This window comes from Ammospiza caudacuta, chromosome 1 (genome assembly GCF_027887145.1).
Source record: "Ammospiza caudacuta isolate bAmmCau1 chromosome 1, bAmmCau1.pri, whole genome shotgun sequence".
Lineage (NCBI taxonomy): Eukaryota > Metazoa > Chordata > Aves > Passeriformes > Passerellidae > Ammospiza > Ammospiza caudacuta.
In genome coordinates this window covers 140,162,935-140,185,825 of record NC_080593.1, presented here as the reverse complement: position 1 = coordinate 140,185,825, position 22,891 = coordinate 140,162,935, and the positions used below count along the sequence as shown (strand labels likewise).

Genomic DNA, 22,891 nt, shown 5'->3' with positions numbered 1-22,891 from the left:
TCATGCTGCCTACAATTGTAGCAGTATTTAATATGAAGGAATATTAAGGATAAATTGTAATTTTACATATTTTACACTCTTTTTTTTTCTCTACTTTTACCAAAGTTGGACCAAAGAACTTAATTTTAACTTTACAGTCAGTATGATTCTGTTGATTAAGTACCAAATTCAAACCTTTGGAAGTAATTGAGTGAGGAGCCAATATCAAATTATATTTAACACTAGGAGCATGCCGAAATTTTAAAGATCTACTTATTAATCTACTGAAAATGCTGTTTTCTCTGAAAGGGGAGTAAATGTTTAAAATGTAGGCATAATCAGGGAGTCAGATGTTTTAGGAGAGCAATTCACCAACAGAGGAAAGGTAGCAGATGTCTCCAGTAATTTCAGTTAATTTTTCCTATTCAGCTCAGCAGGATTGATCAGGTAACGTGTACATTTAATTCTTGGTGGCCTCAGCAGGGAGTGTAGATGAAAGGAGGATTTATCTTGCTTAAATACAAGAGATTAAAAACTATGAGTACAAACTCCCCTTTTAAACACTATGTTTAAAGCTTCCTTCCATTAAAGTTCCTAAGAGAAAATTAACCACGAGTCACAAGAGAAAAGATTTTAATATAATTAAATCTTTGGACACAGTGATGTTATCAACATTTAAAAATATCTCTGCAGATACATGTTCATCTTGCAGGCTCTCAATACAAGGAAAAAAAGAAATATATATATATATATATATTTTTTTTTTTTTATTCAGGGATCAAAAATTTCATTTTTTTGTAGTTTCTCAAAACTCCACTTATATTAAAAAAAAAATTAATAGTTTTTTTCACTTTTGCAAATGAATCACAAATGATTATACCATTTTTCTAACAGCAGAGCTTTCTAAACTCCTGTACCACGTCTGTACTTATGAGGACACACATTATGAAATTTTATGATGATTTTTACTACAACATTATGGTAGGTTAATAATTTTCTAAAAAATTTTTTTTTTTTTACTTTGTAAAATATATCATTTCAGCTACTAAAAAATAGCTTTCTGAGCATAAACATATGAAAGGTTATTTTAGTCAACATACAGAGACAGGAATATACTGGATTAAATGCTTCAATTTAGCCAAGTACAATTGCAGAAGGGATGCATTTTATTTCTCTGTCTGAAATAGATCTGAACTTATTTCATTGATTTCAATGCAATGTTAACTTTGTCATGAACATTTAACAGGCAAAAAAAATTACTGGTTAAATTAATTAACTGGTTAAGTACTAGTAACTTTGGAAATATATTTCCTTGGAACTGCAAACTGAATTTGGCTATATAGTCACATTATTATTCAAATATTTAAAGCTATTTTGAATATTACACTGCAAACTAATTATAGAAAAAAAAGAGTTTTAGACAACTGCTGAGTACAACACCTCTTTTCAAATTGGTATTTAATTCTAAGCACCTAACTCCTTGATTAAAGAAAAAGGAGAAAAATACCAATATGCTTTTTGATATTTACTGGCAATATGTTGTCTTACACTCAGCAAATTCTTTTAAAGAATGAAGAAAACAAGATATTATCCGAGTTGCAAAGTAAAATAATTGCAAGGAATAATCAGGGTTTATATTGCCATTAAGTCATCCACCTACATATGCACCATACCACTGCCACTGAGGGTGTGCTTTAAAACTAATAATGGTTTCCATGTGCCTCTTCAAGGACTGACAAGAGAAGTACACAATGAAGAATTCATATAGTTAGGCCCATATCTTTTGTTGTATAGGCAAATATTAAATAATTTTCTCACGGATTCTCTTCTGCAGAGTCAGGACTCTGAGAAAACCAATAACCCTTCCTGGCCCTATCAAGCCTCAGATGGTGGCACGGCCGCCCACCGCTGTCCATGGTCCCTGGGCCTGTTTCAGCCCACCCTGAGGCATGCTGCTGCAGCCCAGTCCCCGTGCCTGCTCCTGCCCGAGCCTCTGTGGTGATCCACGAGTCCTTCTGCTGCTCCCAGCTGCTGTGCCCGGAGGGGCCCTGGGCCAGGCTCAGGCTGTGCTGGGGCTCTGCTGGAGCCTCTCAGAGTCCCAGCTCTGCTCTCCCAGCCCGGCCTGAGCTGCATCTCCTTGGCTCCTGCCTTGTGCCTCCGTGCAGATCTTTTCCCACCGCTCCCTAGGATAACGCTAGTACAATGAATTATTTGTAAGTTGCACTAAAGGCTATTTTCATAACATGCAAAAGGTTTCATCAGATGACTCCTACTGGCTTTGCAAAGCAGTTGATTTATGTGATGTTTTATTGGTTCAAGCATACCTTCTGCTAACTTCATTAAAGCATGGGATTTCTTATCACTAGTGCAAACAAAACCCTTTTTTCTCAAGCTGGGCACTCAGAAAATTGAAAACATGTTATAAGATTAGCTGAAATTATTCTTCTTGTGCCACACACAAAAAAATGAGAAAGATGGAAAGTTGGAAAAAACGGAACAGGAGTTTTAATCTGGAAATGCAACACTTCTATCTAGAACGGGATTTGGAAATATTAGCTACTTACCAAAATAAGGATAACCAATGTTTTTAAAAGCAATCAGAACATAAAGCCTTGATTTTTATTTTTTTAATTTTTATTTTGAGGGGAACTAATTGTATAAATGTGAAAGAAAGGGTACTCAAAAATCACAAATATCCCAACTATGAAATTTTGCCAAAAGCTTGGTTCAGATACAGGAAGCAACACTTTCTTTCTTCAAGTAAACTTTTTTTTAAGTGATTAAAAATATGATTTATAAAAAAAATTGCATAAAGATCAGGGTTTTAAGTTATTCTGTATTTATAGTTTTAAACAAAGATTATAATGTGAAATAAACTAAATCAAGCATGCAGCAAAAGATGCAAGTGAGATACTGACTACATTTTCCATAGTGGTCATATCTGACATGCTTCTTTTCCATTTATTATTGTTTATATGCCATTTGAGTGCCAGGTAAATCAGTTAAAAGCTGTTGAGCATTTGCTGAAGACATGCAATGTAATTTCAATAAGATTTAATTCTGAGGAGACCAATTAGACAAAGTACAAAACTGGATGAGGAGGGAGTCAAAGGTGATTAGATTCACAAACAGTTGAACTGCGAAATCATTTCATTCATACAGACAGTTATTCCACAATATTAAAGTAAAAAACAGAAGTATTGGCCTTGTCTATCCAAGACAGTTTTTTTTAGCTGTCTAGTTATATATTTTTTCAAATACATGTGTAGTCCCCTGAAAATATTTTTGCCTGATACAAAATTAAAGGGAGGGAGAAAAGTGTAATCTGATCACACTTTCATTCATGTCACAAAGTAAAATGTCAAAATACATTGTCATGCTAGAACAATAGTTTCCACAAGCAACTGTTCCTCAGTAAAACTTCACTTATTTGTAAAAAAGAAAACTTAAGGAAACATCCCCTTGCTAATTACTACAGCAACCTGAGAAAATAAATGTCACTATGAAAATTTTAGTAAAGCTTGTGTAATTTCACTGTCATGCTTTCCAAATTTTAAAGCCAATTCTCCACTCACACAAATGTGTACTATTCTTCCACACCCACATTCTGAAAAGATCTTGTAAGTCTTGCAAAAGTAGTCTATTTCAAGACCTATATTGAGTTTTAATCATCTTTTCCTTTTTAAGTGCTGACTGATTCTTTTCTCTTCTACATAACTTCTTACACTGTTCTTCACCAAAATCTAATGGCATCCTAAATATACAGTACTGAAACATTTAAGCATGACAGGCTTCCTTGACTTTCTTCTAAGATATTAAAAAAACATATTCTAAAGATCCAGCATTGAAGAATTAGTTTAATTTCAAAAGAATCTTGCACATATATATCTATAAGTGCATATATATCTGTCTATATATCTATGTATTGATACATATATATGAATGTATGTGTTCACATAAATAGATATAAACTTTTCAGCTTCTTGAACAGGACATAAAGAAAAATAGTTCTGCCTTTCCAAGACATTATTTTCATCTTCCTTTTAGCCTGCTAACTACCATCATCTGCTTTCCCTGATGTTTATTTAAACAGAAATTCAGTAAGGACCATTGGTTCCTAAATGGTATCATAGTTTTATTCTTTGCATTTGAGCAGAACATTGTTCACATAATCCTTGAGATTGCAGTTTAAAGTAGATTCACCAACCAAAGTTTCAACTGACAGAGAGGGCCTATTCAGGCTCCAACATTTCAGAAAATCTCAGTTTTATATTTTGAGGAGTGAATAAAAAGGACAAATGCTTCTGGAAGACAGCTCTCAAATCTTTTATCGGTGAGTTCCCTCTTTCCTGCAGCTGATATCAGAATTGCATGCAAGCATTCATGAAACATAAATGAAAACACAGAAGTACAAAGGAAAACAATTTCATTAGAGATGATCTCTCTGCATCTGCTGACTGTTAAACATTTAAGAGAATTTATATCCTGCAAAAATTTGAGATGTAGAATTTTACTCTTCTAATTTCCTTGTAGTACCAAGTTACACATTCCTTTTAGTGATCAGATGCCAGATTGTTATGCAATAGTTTAAAACATACATTACCAGTGTATCAACACTTATCATTAAATATTATGAAAACACATCCCTTTCTTTGAGCAACATTATGCAAAGTAAAATGAAACTGGATGTTCCCTGATTTGGAAGATGTATTACATTCTTTATCACAGGATAAAATCATGGAATGGTTTTGGTTTGGAAGATAACCTAGTTCCCACCCCACTGTCATGGGAAAGGACATCTTTCAGGTTACACAAAGCTAAGACTTTTCTGGGCAACTTGTTCCAGTATTTTACTGCATTCTATATACAGGATTTATTCCTCATATCCAACCTTGTGATAGATCCAAAGACCTTTAAGAGGTTAGAATGGACCTATAAGATCATTTAGTTCCACCCCCTGCAGGGACACCTCCCAGTAGACCAGGTTGCTCAAGGCCTTATCCAACTGTCTTTGAACACTGCCAGGGCTGGAGCATCCAGGGCAGGAGCTGTTCCAGTGCCTAACCATTCTCACAGTAAAAAATTTCTTCCTAATATCTGACCTGAATTTCCCCTCTTTCAATTTGCACCCATTCCCCCTTGACCTATCACTACAGTTCCTGATGAGGAGTCTCTCTCCAACTTCCCTGTAGGCCCATTCAGATACTGGGAGGTTGCAAGTCTCCACAAAAACTTCCCTTCTCCAGGGTGAACAGCTTCAGTTTTCTCAGCCTGTCTTTGTAGGGGAGGTGTGCCAGTCCTCATCTGTGTTACAGGCTCACATCCAATTTTTCATCTATAAATATCCCCAAGTTTTTCTCTGCAGGACTGCTCTAAATTCCTTGATCCAGTAGTAGGTATGGATACTGGGAACTGACCAGGATGCTGCACTTGGCCTCATCCCATTGCCCCACTCCTCCAGCCTGCTGATGTCCCTCTGGACAGCATCCCTCCCCTCAAGCAAGTCAACTGCACTGCTCATATCTGCAAACTTGCTGAGGCTGCACTCACTTCCACTGTCCACATCATTAACAGAGATATTGAATAGTACTTTTCTGAATACAGACCCCCTGAGGGACACCATTTGTAGCTGATTTCTAATTGGAGTTTAAGCTGTTGAATACAATGTTTTGGGTATGGCCACATGGCCACTGTGTTATTCATCAGACAGTCCACCCAATCAAATACAAATTTCTCCCCTTTAATAACAAGGATGTTGTGTGGCCATGCCAAAGGCCTTACAGAAGTCTAGGCAGATGACAAAATGACTTACAGAAGTTAGATGATAGTAATGTATCTGTTGGTATTGCAGAATAATTATGTATTCCTTAAACTGCAGCCTTCCAGAACTGAACATCTGGGCTAAGACTCTGAAGTTGGCTCTGATAGAAAATGTTCTGTGGCACATCACACCCTTGATATCTCAAACAGATTTTTTTTGTAAACCCTTTTTTTAGATGTTCATATACAAACACACACACACACAGATTACCTAGTCTACCTTAATTAAATGTTTCCTGATCTCTATAAATAGCCCCCTGTTTCAAAGACTACAAAAGTTCCACTATTACTAGATCATGTAAACTGAGACCTCCACAAACTCATATTTACTTCACAATAATTTCATCCATGCTCACATGCTTCTTAATTAATTATGTTTCATTGAGACCAATTTTGTGAGGGGTAGATTAACTTCAGCCATTACTTTAACTAGAATTAAAGCACAATATACATTTTGACATCTGATAAATTAGAGGAAGCACACCTTAAAGACTAAGAAAGAATCCATAATTAAAAAACATTAGCTTTAACTACTTTATCAGATATTTTTTATTTAATACTACAAGTGATATTTTATTAATATTTATTCTTTACCTTGTCCTAAAGTTCGCAGGGTGAGGATGCCCATCATATAATGACAAATAATCATATTCTTCTTCTAGAGCAAAAGACTGAAAGACGATCTGTATTCTGTTTCTTTCTTCTGCTATTATAACCCAGGTACAGTTTGCACCATTTGGATATCCATATGGGAAGCCAGGGCTTTCTATAGTGCCATTGAGTCCTTTTAAAGTTCCACCACAGGTATAAATAAATCCTAAAAAAAAATCAAGGGAAAAAAGTTACTAATCTATTTTTATATCAACCTTCAATAGAATACATCACTAGAAAAGTATCAAAATATTTTTTTAGTAATTACTGCATTTAGAAAGGTAAAGCCCATGGTTTTATACAAATGCTGGCCACTTAATGCAAAACAATCCCACCTACCTAACAAATGTGTTTTCCATACTGTTTATCTAAGGACATATGGTAGCATTTCTGAAAATAAACATAACAACATCTATGACTAAATTTGTTTGCTTATGAAGCAAAGTATTCACATCAATTCCCTTTTTTTTTTTGTCAAATGGAAGAGTAAGTAAGTCTCTTTGGATACAGGTCTGATACAGGTGAAACCTATTAACCTTGTGCTTTTCCTCCATGCATTTTGGCTCTGGAAAACACTGAAAGTCTATTTATTATGAACAAGCTTTTCCCAATCAATAAATCTGGGTTATGAGAACTCTGTACTTAAGGGCTCAACCTCCAATAGCCATTTGTTGCCCCACTATATCATCTCATATAAATATTAACAGTTTACATGTTTTGACTGACCCTATGTGGATGTTATTTAACTGGAGTGATCAGGTGGGGCCCCAGAGCTGCTCCCTCAAACAGCACATTCACACTCCCCATAGTGGGATGGAGGAAAGAAGAGTAACAGTGAAAAAACTTGTGGGTTGAGACAAAGACAGTTTAATAGGTACAGCAAAAGCTGTGCATGCAAGCAAAGCAGATGAAGGAATTAATTGGCTGCTTTGGCAGGAGGGTGTTCAGCCACCTCTGGGAAAGCAAGGCCTGCATCAGGCCTAATGGTTACATGGGAAGACAAACACCATAACCCTGAACATGGTCCCTTCCTCCTTCATTCCATTAGTGCGGTCCCTTCCTCCTTCTTTCCACCAGCTTTTACCACCGAGCATGCTGCCATACGTTCTAGAATATCCCTTTTATTGGTTGGGGTTATCTATGTCCCATCTGTGTCCCCTCCCTCCTTCTTGCCCATTCCCAGAAGTATGAGAAGCAGAGGAAGCCTGGATGGTGTGTAGGCACCGATCAAATGTTCAGCATTGTTTTGGTCACAAACCAAAAACATAAGACCATAGGATCTACCATGAAAAAAATTAAGACTATCCCAGCCAAACTCAGTACAGTGGGTCAAAGCTGAAAAGTTGTTCTGCTGATAGATCCTTTTTAAAATGAACCTTCTAAGTGTCAGAAATTACCCTACATTCAAACCCTAACTTTTCTTGGACTATAAAAAATTTCCTTTGAATATAGAAAATCTGTTTCCTTAGAAAAATAAGAGAACACAAATAATTATAAAAAGGCCTTTCCCAAGTCACTGTGCACTGGTAGGGCAAGTCCTTTTCTATAATTTTGTTTCAAGTTCTAATACTCAGTTATGGCAGTTCTTAAAACTTTTGGGACTTTAGAATATTTTTTGTTTTCCACCAGCTTTGTAGTCTGAATGTAGGTCTACATCCCCTCTCCAGGCTTTCTGCTGTCTTATCCCTTAAATATTAGATCAGCTTTCCTGCTTTGCTTTTCACAGCCCTGAAACTTCTCTTCCCCAAGAATGCTCAGAGCAAGCCTCCTCTTCTAGTGGAGGGATTTCATCTGAGAGAAAGCACAAAGCAGTGAGTTGCTCTTTCACAGCAACATGATGTACACTTCATAACAAACTACAAACAAACAAACCACACGCCAACTCTTAAATTATACACACATGTATATATGAGCTCGTTAAATCATCTCCTTCATGGCTCATTCACAAGCTTGTCTTCACACTGAGCATTTAAATGTACAGAGGCCTCTTTCCCTGAAGTACTAAGCAGAAATCTCTTGAGATTTTACACTTTGTATTGCTATTTGTGTTTTCTTGACAGAAAGAAGAGTGGCATGTACAATTTTTTTACTCTCGGCTTTTTTGTATATATTTACAATGGTGAGAAAAGATGCCTCTTGTGAAGTATGACTGCTTGACTGCTTTTCTAGTACAATTAGGAGTGTATCATAGATATATAGGACAAAAAGGGAAAGGAAAATATTATTAGAATGTAATTAGGGTTTTGTTTATCTCATCTGACATGTACAGCAAATTTTACCTTTGACTGCAAGTTGCCTTAGAGAATTCATTCTCATATCAGAACCTGCACAAACTTCATTGTTAGAAGTCTGTTTTATTTATCTCTTTCTGCATCTCCCTCATATACTTGAACTATTTTTAAATCCTCTTTATGTGTTTTTATTTATTATTTAACTCAGCTGTTTTATTTAGCACTTTTGGAATACAGTTTTGCACAAGACCCTTTGGAAAATCAAACTATTTACTCATAAGATCTACATCCTAGAACTTTAACACTTCTTACCAAAGACAATCACAGTAATAAGTCTTTTTAAATAGCTGTCTGCACATATTTATTATTCTAGCTTTTCCTAGAAATCTCTTGCTGAGGCCTACTTCAATAGAGTTAGAGAAAAAAACTTGGAGACTTGAAAATTAAATAGCATACACTGTTAATTTTTCATCTGTCTCTCCAGATCAAGTGTAGAAAGTACAGTATAAACTTTGACTCAAGATCATAATACTGCTCTATAATTCAGATTTTTGTTGCTGTACCTATTTCATGAAAGCTTCTAATTACGTATGGACCGTTCTGTTAATTCAATAGAAACTACAAAGACAAACTCATCTATAATAGGTCTACTGTTACCAGAATAAAATTATATTTTAAAAAACTCACAAAACAAAACCACCGGAAAAAAAAAAAAAAAAAAACCACAAGAAAACACCAACCAAAAAACCCCAGAGCCACAACTATGAGGGCGCAGTCTTGTGAGATAAAATGCTACTTATAAGGAATTATAATGCTTCATACTCAATCCAATAATTAGTCCTATTCATACACAGATATGAAATGTAAACATCCATGATATATACAAGTTCCAATTACTCCTTTTATTCCATATTCAAACTGTAACAAAAGAGAATTATTCATATGCTGCAAGATGATACAACTGGGATGTTTCTCAGAGATGACTAGCAGAATGTAGCACAGCTATGCATGTATCAGAAGATACACTTTTAATTCCAAGAATGGAAAAAAAACCAAATGAACCAACAGTGAAGTTTGATTTTGATAGATCTAGTCTTTTAGTCTGTAAAATAAAAAAAAGTCATGCCTACAGAAACCATGTGCACAACGTGCACTTTAATCTCTGCTTTCATATGTTAATTCATTCTGTGATGCTCTTCACCTTGGCAGTCCAACCTGGGTATGATCAAAATAGACAGCGTGCATTAACTGACTGGTCTGATCAAATGTGGAAAACATGACATTTATTTTCAAGGGGTAAAATTCATGCTGAAATAACTAGTAGCATATACTGTGATCTTTTACATTTAGATTTCAGAACCAGCATTCCAAGCAGAATTTACTTGCAAACTGCTTTTCATTACATGATGGTTTTATTCAAAGCATATAGCAAAGAATTTTGAAAAGCTTGAAGTTAGAATAGAAAAGAAAAATTCTTGTTGAAATAAGTATGAAGATAAACAACACTACTCATGAGGTTCTCTTAATAGCTAGTATGATTCAAAGTTTCTGTTGCATTGTTTTCTACCAGATTTTAAAATTCAGATGTTTAATTCTCATCAATTTTACATGGATAAATACTTCTTGAAATCAGAAAACACAGCTCCTCTTCCTGATTTCAGTCATCCTTTGATTCATTGTTGGATTATTGTGAGCATCAGTAACAGCAGTTCTTAATCCATTTATTCAACATTCATTGCCTTCTAACAAAGCAAGTAGTTCTTACATCATGTCCATACCCCTTGCCCTTGAATGTCCCATAATTACACTCATTCAATACTCAACAATATTGTCTTTGGCTTTTTCTCTCTCTCCTGACCATTCAATTATACCGTTTAATAACATATTTCTACACCTTTCACCTTTCAAATACTCCACACCTTTCATTTAATTTCCCTGTTTAGTGTGTTCTTTAAAAATAGTCATTAATATAAGATAATGATACTGTCTGCTGTGATTAACACACTTGTACATTTCTAAGTTGCTCGTGTATTTCCTTTTAATTAAGTTTTTAATACTCTCTTTGTTTTATTTTACGAGAAAACCAAGGAAATGGAAGACTATTTGTTCATATGCTGCATTTTTCTTCTATATATTTTCTGATAATGTGATCTCCTTTCATTTCTTTCACTTGCACCTATCTTAAAACATAGTCAATCCTATCTTAAAGTATTCCTTAGCCATGTCACCCATGTTCATGTGCCTTTTTTGTCTGCAATATACCTATTTGCAAAATTATTCTTGTCTCCCTAAATGGTAGTTCTATTCAGAATACTTTATTCACTTATCTCTCCTCATGCTCATCACAAGTTTCTGCAACACTGTTTTCTGTTTGTGGTCTTTGATCACTTGACTGGATTTGGCAGCAAAAAGTAGCTATTTTTCATCCTGACCATAAATAAGTACAAACTGTCCTGCTAATTCCGTTCTGTTTTTCTGGATTCTCTTTCTGTTCACTTGTATTATCATCACCTTAGTTTTTTATGGTTCCTGTAGGTTCATCCTTTTAGTTAGCACTTCAAAGAACCTACTGGAGTTCAACAGAGATAGATTTCATAGTGATGTGATCCCATCCCTCTGCTGTGAATCCTTTTCTTCTGCTATCAATCTTATCCAGTTTTGTAAAATATAAACTCAATATTTATTTCTAATATTCTATTATTTATTTGTATCTCAACTTTAATTGTCCTGACATGCCTCACTCCCAGATCTTTAAGTCCATTTATAAAACTGAGAATTGGATGCTCACATCAGATGTGATGACTCTATTTTATTTTTAAGTGTGTTTGAAATTAACCTTTTTCTTTTCATCATGTCTTAATTCTCTTTAATTTATTATTTTCCATTCCCATTATGCTTCTTTTCTGCATAAAACAAGCCTCCTTTTACTAACTTGAATTTCCAATAAGACAAAGTTTTATTGACTTTGTCACATGAGTACAAATATGAAAGGTAATCATCTCCTTTAACGTACTGGACTTAGTTCCCTCCTGCCCTCCACCTTTTTGTCTTCTTACACCATGTGTCCAGCAGCTTGCAAACTTCTTCCTTATTCTAGTGTGTTTTCATATGAAAAGACTGTTGACTGTTTGTCCTGGTTTGAGGCACCCTAGGACTCTGTTAAGGACACTGCCTGGTGTCCCTTCCTACAGAACATTACAGCCCCTGTTCTTTCCCAGCTCTCCTGTTTCCCCTGTGCTGGCAGGGAGGTGCACACGCAGGCAGCAGCCCTGCAGCACAGCACACCGGGACAGAAGCACCCTGCACCTGGGTAGCAGCTCACAGGGGAATCCACGTGTGCTGGGGTGACTTTATGATGCTAGTATCCCCATTTGTCTGTTTAGCCCAGAAATAAGTTTTGCACCATTAAGATTTGTTCTGAGAGCAAAGGGGGAGAGAGAAGCGTGGAGTTGGTTTTCAGAAACTGCACTCACTCCTCCACATTTCTGCTCCTGGACTGTGTTGTCTGTGGATGGACAGACAGTGGGATAGAACTCTCCTTTGCTTTTAGTTATATTTAGCTAGCTGAAGCAAAGTTCCCTGGACTCTGCTTTTTCTTTTTCTTGAACTTGTTTAAACCTGCTCTGGACTGAACACCCAGAAGAGCGCCGGGAGCTCCCACCTGTGGCCCACTGGGCCAGGCCTGGGCTGCAGCATTTCCAGCGCTGGAGGGACTCATAACAGGCTGGGGGAGCTGAGCTACAGCCTACCAAGGAGACTTTCTGACTTTTAGTCAGTAGCAAGAGGTTTTATTGTTTAATATTGTTCATTTTTTTGTGCTGGTGAATGCTTTGCATATTAAATAAACATTTTTTTCTACCTTTCTCCAAAGAAATATTTTCCCGAACCAGTTGGGGGAGGGGCTGCTGGAATCTGCTTTCTAGAAAAATCCCTTCAGAGATTCTCTCCCAAATTTGCTCTAAACCAGGACACCATGCCAGCCCCAAGGCCTTAGAGCTTCTGCTATTTCAGAAAAGACTATTTTGTATTCCTATAGATCTCTGTGTTTAACTTGATGTTCTGTACTTCAAATAATTCTCTTTGTCAGCTCCAAAAACAGCTTTTATAATGAGCTCTCTACCAGCTGAGAAAAGTCTACACTTAATATTTTGCCTGACCACTTATAATTGTTACTGTCACATGTTTTAATTTCCCAAAGTAATAAAAAACTTGGAACCATAAAATAGTCTGGTTTGGTAGGGACCTTAAAGATCATATATTACTAAACCCTTGCTGTGGGCAGGGACACCTTCCTTTAGACCAGATTGCCCAACCTGGCCTTGGACACTACAATGATGGAAAATCTACAAGTTGGGGAACCCTGTTCCAATATCTCACCGGCCTCATAGTGAAAAATTTCTTCCTAATAGCTAATTCTCTATCAGTTTAAAACTATTTCTCTTTGTCCTATTACTACACATCCTTCTAAAAAATTCTGCTCAAGCTTTCTCGTAGACTTCTAGGTCCTGGAAGGTTTCTGTAAGGTGTCCCTGGAACCTAAACACTCCAGCTCTCACAGTTACAACTTCCTGTGTCTTGGTAATGTCTGTCTTTTTGAGTTGTCTTTTATTTTTTGTTTTTGTAAATAATTCTTGGTGGTTTTGACATATAATGCAAGTTTCCTTGATTTAAGACTTTTTTTTTTAGCCCAAGGAAATCTCAGACCTGCTTAATAAAGCCTTGTTATAAAGACAAAAAAAACCACCAAAATATTGTGTTTGTGAAGTGCACAAAGAACATTGAAGACCGTCTTTGAAAATCAGCTCAAGTAATTGAGTATTTCATAACTAAATTGCCATTTTACTTCAATTTGTTCTTAAAAGCATTGTTGTTTGCTTTCTCAAACAACATATACTGATGCTTATTCTCTGCACAACTTATTGGAAATTGGGACATTATGAAGTTTAGACACCATGAAGTGTTCAAAAGAAGTTTATCTGTGATTTTTATCATTTTAAGTCTATGAGAAAAGATTGTTATATTTTTTGATAAATAACTGAGTAAGATAGATTGTCTTGCCCTTGCATAAGCTATAATAAAGTACCAAAATGACTTTTTCGATCTTTTGGTAGGGTTGACTGGAAACTCTATAACTTAATCAGTGGAACTGGTACAGAACACCAGTCAAAAAGAAGCAATCACTGGATATTATCACCACATTTGAAACACTTTCTGGAGGTAGTGTTTTTCCTCCAGAGGGTAATTTCTTATCTCTGTTACAGACACATTTTCTGAAAGAAGTTTAGAAATAAGTTTTAGTCTGGTCTCCCACTTGTCTTAGTTGTGAAAATACCAGAAAGACAAAAGTTTCTGTTCTCTCCTGTCAACATTGAGTGTGTTACTTCTTTGGAGAAACATAAGGTCTAAGGAACATTAAGGCTGCTCATGTTCACATGGAATACATTCTGACCAGCAGGACGCTTAAATTGGAAGGGCAGCAAAATAAAACTGGATCTCATGTAACAGAAGTACCCATACCATTTTATTACATGTATTGAAATAAAAATTTATTGCTATTGTTTATATTTCTTTTTCTACGACAGAAAACTGTCATTTCCTATAATTGAAAACAAAGAGGGTTTAGGTTCAGTAGTGTGGTCAGTCTTTGAGGAATTTAAAAAAAAAAGATGAAACATAAATCTAGAAATCTCTAAGTGATTCAATAGAAGATTATCACCTTCACAGGAAAATAGAGGGGGTTTTAACTCACCTTTAGGCATTTGATTATACATAACTCTCAGACATGGAATAGTCTTCTACTTCTATTTTAAAAGCACTGGTAGCACCACCACAGATGAAAGTCTGTTTTCAACAAAGTCAGCTGAAATACACCCAGGATTTTATCCCCAGTATGTAATTAACTTTCCTTCTAAGTATATTTCAATACTTCTCTCCTATTCCTCATATAATACCTCAATGCCTGGTAGACAAGGGATCATCTGTTCCAAAACAACTGCCTCCTTGCTCATGCAGCCAGATAAGGGTAATCTCTCAGATGTGACAAGCATCTGGGCAATAGAACTAGACATAAAAACAAGAGAAGACATTTGGAATCTCATCACAGAACAAATTAAAAATACTCTCTGGGATTGAAATCCTGCCATATTTAATACCCTTCATACATGCGAGCACTACAGAATTGCAGGGCAAAATAATATTTTTTATGCTTGGGGAGAGTGTAGATAGATATTAAAGTGTTTTGAGGGGTTTTCTAAAAGATAATTTTGATTTCAAATAATAGAATTTCTCATCTTGGTGGCATTTTGCCATCCTGCTTCTCACTCCTGGGATTAAACGTTTTGAGCTATGACTTCCTTATTTTAGGATAATTGTGAAGTTTCCTCATTAGTATTCTGAGCTTACACTCTTTATGCATCTACCTGCTCTTCCTGCAATTCTTGCACTTGAAAAGTGGAAAGTAACCACCATAGAAGAGAAATTGTATCAGGAATCTTCCCAGCAACCCTAAAGAAAACAGCATATCAAAGGCACATCTGAAAATGAATTCATGCAAATTTTGTGGTTACATAAATACATAACATAGAAAATTTACTCTCTGGAAAAGACAGGAGCAGACATTCCATTACAAAGATAAGTTGTTGAAAGAATTATATTTATTCTACATTTCCTTTTCACTGTTTCTTTCTCTGCAAAGCTAACAACGTGTCCAAAGATTTTAACGCTCTTTATTTGCTGTTTTTTTATTTAAATCGTATGTGTGATCTGTGAAACTGTTAATTTGATAATTAAATTGTGATATTTGTAAAGTTACCTTAGAACTGTCTCCCAGCAAATCAAACTGATAGGGAAGACCATTTACAGAATACTATGTATTGGTAACGTAATTTAAAGAGTCATGTTCATTTAGAAATAAAATTTTAGTTTGCACAGATTTCCTAACTGATTTGTAAATAAAATACCTTAGAGTAAAATTTTCATTTTATTAAAACATGCTGATAAGTAGCCAGTTCTTTTCATGTGAACCTCATGAAGAAAATTGTAAGATACAACCACTGCAGTATCAGGTCAAACTGCTTCTAAAGCAGTTTATAATTTGCTTTAGAGTACAGGTCTTTGGGTCTCTAGGATATAAATAGATAACAGGGCTTGGAGAAATTTTATTTTCAAAAATATAAAGAATAAATTGAGTTTTCCATATCAGAATAATTAATTAACAATATGTACAATTTAACAAATGCAAAATTGGTAAATAAGACAATTCTTAATTAAGGGAAAAAGTCAATAAGGTGTTTGAAGAGTCTTTGCTCTTGGCAATAGTGGAATTTAAAGAAATACCCTCTAAAAAATAATGTTTGAAACAAAATTAACTTCTGAAGAAATTAAGATAGATTTAGTACTACACTTTTACAGTTCAAATGTCCCATAGCATTAATTAGTTTTCAAATTCTAATGTGACAGGAAAACAGACAGTAAAATGCTGAGTTGAATTCCCTGAATTTAAAGACCACTGGCATACACAATAAACTTCTGTCATTATATACCTAGTTCATTAAAATCTCAGATGTGGGATAATATGGACCACTGGAAAGAGATTTACACAGAGACATAATCAAGGGAAGGGAAGGGAAGGGAAGGGAAGGGAAGGGAAGGGAAGGGAAGGGAAGGGAAGGGAAGGGAAGGGAAGGGAAGGGAAGGGAAGGGAAGGGAAGGGAAGGGAAGGGAAGGGAAGGGAAGGGAAGGGAAGGGAAGGGAAGGGAAGGGAAGGGAAGGGAAGGGAAGGGAAGGGAAGGGAAGGGAAGGGAAGGGAAGGGAAGGGAAGGGAAGGGAAGGGAAGGGAAGGGAAGGGAAGGGAAGGGAAGGGAAGGGAAGGGAAGGGAAGGGAAGGGAAGGGAAGGGAAGGGAAGGGAAGGGAAGGGAAGGGAAGGGAAGGGAGCCACAGTATGTTTCCTCTGGTGTTGGAAATCTTGCAGCAGTTTCAGAAAAGATTCTTGTAAATCTAAGTAATCTGCTGAAATTCATATATAGATTTAGAGAAAGAAAGGAACAGTTCCTATAAATCTTCAAAACCATCATAGATTTAGTCAAACTCAAAGAGGGAGTGGGGAGAAGGGGCAAAAAAAGTCAGAATAAGGATAAAATTTTTAGTAAGCATTCAGATAGGAAGTAAGCACTACAAAATAAATACAATGCTGGTTTGAAGTGACTTCAGCAAGACTAGAAAAAGATTTAAATACTCAGTGCTTGGAAAATCAGGAAAAAATTAAGTCTGTGTTTCTGCCAATAGACATTGAACAGTGTTTACTGAACACTACCACAGACAGTCTTCCTATATTCTGTTTCCTTCTTCCAAAAATAGAAAGACATACTTCTGTGGCAGCTCAGATTGCTTTACACATAAACAACCTAGTTCTCCTCATTCACTCACAAGGATGACCTTAATAAAATACAATTTTTACAAAATAAAATAAAAGTATTCCTAATTTAGATCATATGGAATTTCAGACGTTTGAGACTCTGCTATAAATTTAAGTAATTACCTAACTAATATTTCATGCTTCTGAAATGTCAGCTTTCACAGTGAGGCATATACAAAACTTGATGTCAGCAGCTACTCTGCCATTTCTGTAGGGTTTGGACTGTTGTACCAAATGCACTCCATGTACTCTACAATAACCTAAACTATCTGAGGGTAGCAAAATTAAAGTTGTGTTGAGAATTAAAGGAAGCAGCAGCAGGAAATCCAGCTAGAGTCTTTTATATACTCCAGGGGTTTTCTGCTTTTCATTTTCTAGATCACATAATAGTGGAGAAAATCCCAAAACGACTTCAAAGAGACACAGACTATATAAGGGTCAACTGAATGCAGGGAGATCAGGAGAACTTCTCAGGAAGAATTTGACATCATAGGACAGTTTCTGTCAGTTCTTAAAAATGAAGAGAGCACAATTTAAACATCTTGGAAAAATTTAAACACCTATTATGAACAGAAATTAATTCTGTCTTTAACACTTAAAATTTCAAGAAAGGTAATTTTTGATTGAAGGAGACTTTAAATATACAAAAAAATTAATTCTTCTCATCTAAAAATCTACAGACTGCTATCATTTTTTCCACTAATTTCAGGTGTTTGAATCCAAAAGTAAATTTTCAGATATTGTCACTTCTGCTCAATTTTTAACTTTGAATTTATTCAAATTGTACATTTCTGAATTTGCAGGAGGTCAAAGAATAAACTTCTTTACCATTTACTTTTATGTGTCATAAATATATAAGTATATATATATGTATATATATATATTTTATCATAAGCCAGAATCTAAATTTCAGTAGTCTGTTGAGACAGTTTAGACTAAGAAAAGACCAAAAGATAAAGGATAAAGACTGCTGTTGGTTACTGTAATATCTGAGCCTTTAAGATTTTTTTAATGGTACTTATTTGATTGATATAATGAAAACAGTAACTTTAGTATTATCAGTATTGTTTATATAATTATATTATCTAATGTCTATATTATCTAATATATATATTAGATAGATATATTCTCATTATTTCCATTTAGAAAGCAAGCATCATCATCAGAGGATTTGACTTTTAAATATGTAGTATTTAACAAATAAAATAATTTTCTAAAAAATAAATCAGAGATTTATTTCTCCTTACCATGGGAAGCACTTCAAAGTCACGAAAAATTTCTAGACAAGGTATTAAAACTGTTCTACAACAAAAGATGTACAGATGTGTCCAACTCTCTGGCACTGATAACTTCTTGATTTTTTTACACTATTTAGTAGAGATAAGAATGATAAAATGTTATAGAGCTGAGCAATACAATTGAGTATTGTTTCAGATCTTATTTTGGTCCCAATAACCACAGGACTATTGAAGCTGTTGCTAATACTCTATATATTTATTCTGTTCCTTTCCAGAGAAAACCTGCTTCACTCTAGAGGCAGACAGGTGAACTTCATATCTTGGGTTGCTGAGTAGGAAATCAGCATATTATGGCAAAATGTTAGGAGTTGGTGCAAGGAGCAGACAAGTTTTAAGCATCAGCTGATGAGAATTACCCTGGCCAGCTGCCCTTACTATGACTTTGAGGTACAGAGAGACAGCATGAACTGATTCATCCACCCCAGCTGAAGTTTCCAGCCTACCATGTGAGATAAACATCCCCATGTAGAGTCATCACCATGAAGAAAAGAATAATTATCTCTCTACCTGCTTTGATAAAACTTGAAGCTACACTGTGACAATTTAAAAAATGGGGAAGAGGAGTAAATGTTCTACAGCACCATCGATTGATGTTCTCTCTTCCCATGCTCCACTGAAAACAGCAAACAGAGAAACCAACAAAAACTCAAGCACACCAGCTCAGCATCAAAGAAAAATCCATTTGATCTTCAGAGAAATAAAGTCAAACATTGCAGCACAGATGTAACAGAAACAGGAAGAAAAAATGTTTAGGTAAGTAGTTCTGACTTGGATAGTATATTTGGAATGTAAAGTTGTTTTAGAGGACAGTTACACCATTTTATTTTTGCAAAAATTATTATTGCAAATACTGAGATATTATTAGCAAAATGTCTTTCTTTTAATTTGTGTGGGACAAAGGAGTCTGGCATATTACTGAATTTCTGCCATATCTGCAGATTGGAATTTGGACATACTTTACTAATGTGCCAGGTTTTATGTATTCACTAATGCCTCTTACATACTATTACATCATAACTACTCTTATGCCAACAATTTATGCATAGGAAAAATGCAGATGTCTAGACTGAGTCTTTCTTCTTGGATTTCAGCTTGTATTAGCACAAAAAAAAAAAAAAAAAAGAGAAAGTGCTAATTATTTCTTGACACTTAATGAAAATTTGTTGTACAACAGCCCAAGTCTCAGACATTCAGTTTCTCCCTCCCTATAATTAATACTCAGCAGGGTCCAGTGGTTTTTTTTTCTGATAAGGTAAGCAAAACACATAATTTTCTATTAAATTGTGTGACTTTATATCTGTAATTGATGTGTTCCCAAGTTTTAGCTTATTTCACCTTTTGGCAATTGTTACTCCAAGTGTCTCATCCATCCTGCAGTACTGATGTCTGCTTTCAGTAGTATAATATTTCTGAAATTAATCAGTACCCTACATTTTTTAAAAATTGCTGGTAATATTGCCAGTGGCTTATCATGAATAATCACCTCCTCTGACATGACAAACTAGCTCTAACAGGAAAGCTATTACTTTGAAACAAATTGTACTGCACTGAAATATCCCCAGTAGTAAAGAATCTCAACAGAGTACTAAAGCTTGTTCAATTGAAACCAATGATGAGAGAAACCTTTGTGTCTTTCTCAGGTCATATTCTTTTTATTAAATATCAGATAATAGCAGTGTCTTGCCTAACAAAATTTTCAGGAGGGAGGCACTATTTTTTTCTACTTTGATTTATATTTTGGCATTAAAGAGTAAGCATTGGATCCTCTTAGTATAAACATTAGGAATCTCACCTCTTTTTTATGCTGCTTTCTTTCCCTGAATCAAAGATATGTTGTCATTAGTTACTGATTCTCTACTTCTTCGCAGCAAAGCCAAATGTCTGCTTATAAGACAGTAAATATGAGTACAGAGACAGCCTTTTTCATGGGAAATAGTTTTAAAATACTTGATTTCTGTATATAAGCATGTATGTGAAGAAAGGAAAGGAAAGGAAAGGAAAGGAAAGGAAAGGAAAGGAAAGGAAAGGAAAGGAAAGGAAAGGAAAGGAAAGGAAAGGAAAGGAAAGGAAAGGAAAGGAAAGGAAAGGAAAGGAAAGGAAAGGAAAGGAAAGGAAAGGAAAGGAAAGGAAAGGAAAGGAAAGGAAAGGAAAAAAGAAAACACACATACCTATAATACTTTAAATATTCTTTTTAACAGCTCAAAATAATCCTTGTGATGAGGAAATGCTCAGTTTCACCCTATGTATGGTGTAGGAGTGGAATTTGGATTGATGTTTGACAAAAAAGTACCAGAGATGTGGGACATGGTAAAAGACTACACCACTGTGAAAAAGCTTTGATAGCATCAAAGTACCTGTCTCACAGGAGATTTGATCACCTTGTGTGGCACTCTCTTCAGAGATGGTGCAGTTGGAAACAGAATTGATTGGAATCTTTGGGTATAACTATTTATTTCTTTTTTTTTTTTCCTTCCATATAATAAAAATTTGTTCAATCAAAACCTCTTTAAATGTATATCCAAAGACATTTTTATTAAGGTTTCTTAATGCCAACATGAACTTCTGGTCTAACTAAGAGTGACATGCCATGTAATAGCTGGCTGTTCACAGTAATTACTGGGGTATACTAAACTCAATTTCAAGTCCTCAGTCTCTGTGTTCTCCCAATTTATGTGTCCCACAGAGTATTTGACACAAGTTAATTGCAAGTCAGCTTCATGCTTGTATCTTCTAGAGTGTCTTAGTTTTCATTAAATTTGTTGCTTAGGATTGAATCCAAATTTGCAAATTGTGTTTCTGTAAAAGCAGATTTATTTTTCAGCCTTAACTGCATGTCAGTAACTTTTCTGCCAGGGTATCCAGAGTCCTCTAGCCACTGAATGCAGTCCAGGGGCTTAAGTCATCTTTATGTTCCAGTACTGACATTTATTCTTCTCTCATCTGCTTACAAATGAGATATAAAGAGCACAATTTGATTAAATGTGGGTGTTTACAATGTCCTAACAGGAAGGCTCCTGTTATTATCAGTCAAGTCCTGGACAATAGATTCAGTGATGATTAGTCCTGTATATCAGACTGCAATCAAATAAACTGACTCCATTCTGTTGGCTATAACAGAAATTTAAATATCTAGGTCAACTTAGACACTTGTTCCACAGGTGCCTAAGATCAAGTGAGAGAATCCTGCCAAAGATACATCGATACTTTAGTGCTTTTCAATTATTATATCATTGCCTTTTTTCTTCTCTAGCAAGACAAGGACTGGAGAAAATTAATGGAAAACTGTACAGTTGCTTATAAAGCTCAGTATTTACTTGTAATTTTTACTGTAAGGTTCACAGTGTTTTCTTTTTCTCTGCCTTTTCTGAAAGAAATGAGGGCCAGGTACCTGAGCATTGCATGCTCCATGTCTGGTCTCCATTTCCTACTTGCACATTACAACATGGAGTTGCCATGGTTGGTGCCATCACTGTGGAATGTGCAGAAGAATGCAGCACGGCCAGCACAGCAAGGCAAAACCTGTCAGCTTGTTCCAACAGTACATCACATCTTACCATCCTGCCATTAGGCAGGACCATCCAGCTGGCTTGTTTCAACTCCCTGTAACAGCTTCTCCCCCAGGTCCAAGAAGTGCAGAAGGTAATTAGGCTGCTCAATTGCCCTCTGCCTCAGTCTCAAATCCTAAATCAGATCTTTCTGTGGGCAAGGTGGAGTTGATGGAGACATGGCAGTGAAGAAAACAGTGTGTAATAGCAGTACAGCTTAACCAGCTCTTCAAGGGAAATTGAAAATTGTATTAGCTCTGCTGGTGCTGCAAATGAATGCTCCACACTGGAGTGCCCCAGCCCTGTGACACCAGTGACCAACAGCAACAGCTTTGTGGGCACAATGTGAAGCATTTGAACAAGCGCTAGAGAGAAAGAGTAATACTCACTGAAAAATATCCCAACAGTAACCCTCTGACTCCTTCCTTCCTTCCTTCCCACACAGGCTTTTGTTACAAAACTTCTGTATTGGTGCAAAATGTGATGCAATAATGAATTTTAATTAGTCCTTATTGTGCCAGCAGAAATTTCTTGAGGAGTAAGGGCTGGTATATTCTTTTCTCTCTTATTTACTATCTCTATAATTAGAACTATGTGATTATGCTATCAGTGCAATAAAGCAAAAATGAAATCCACATCCAGTATGAATAATTTACCCAGTCTTCATGGAAATTACAGAATTGTCAAACAAAATATATTTTTATGCTTCTCTTAATTACTTTGTTGTAATTTGAGAATGTGACTAGGATATTAACACACTGCAATATGCTGAAGTCAATGCACAGTGAACCCAACTACTTCTAAAAAAAACTACCTACTTCTTGGGTGTAAGGGATGTACTAAATTTGTTCAATTATGGTGGCAAACGGTGTATGATTGATGCTGCAGGGATGGGAATACAACTGCTGCTCAGTCCATTCAAAAATCCTGATTGCTAGGCTATAAAAAAATTG

The 22,891-nt window shown here is 35.6% G+C and overlaps 1 protein-coding gene across 3 annotated transcripts in view; it reads right to left on the bottom strand.

Moving 5' to 3' along the window:
* The window catches only part of CSMD3 (CUB and Sushi multiple domains 3), a 586,238-nt gene that overhangs the window by 499,074 nt on the left and 64,273 nt on the right, over positions 1-22,891 (bottom strand). For all 3 annotated transcript variants that reach the window (XM_058820586.1, XM_058820594.1, XM_058820602.1), the window contains exon 2: positions 6,394-6,616. In XM_058820586.1, the coding sequence (XP_058676569.1) occupies positions 6,394-6,616 (223 nt within the window). The remainder of the gene's footprint in view (positions 1-6,393; positions 6,617-22,891) is intronic.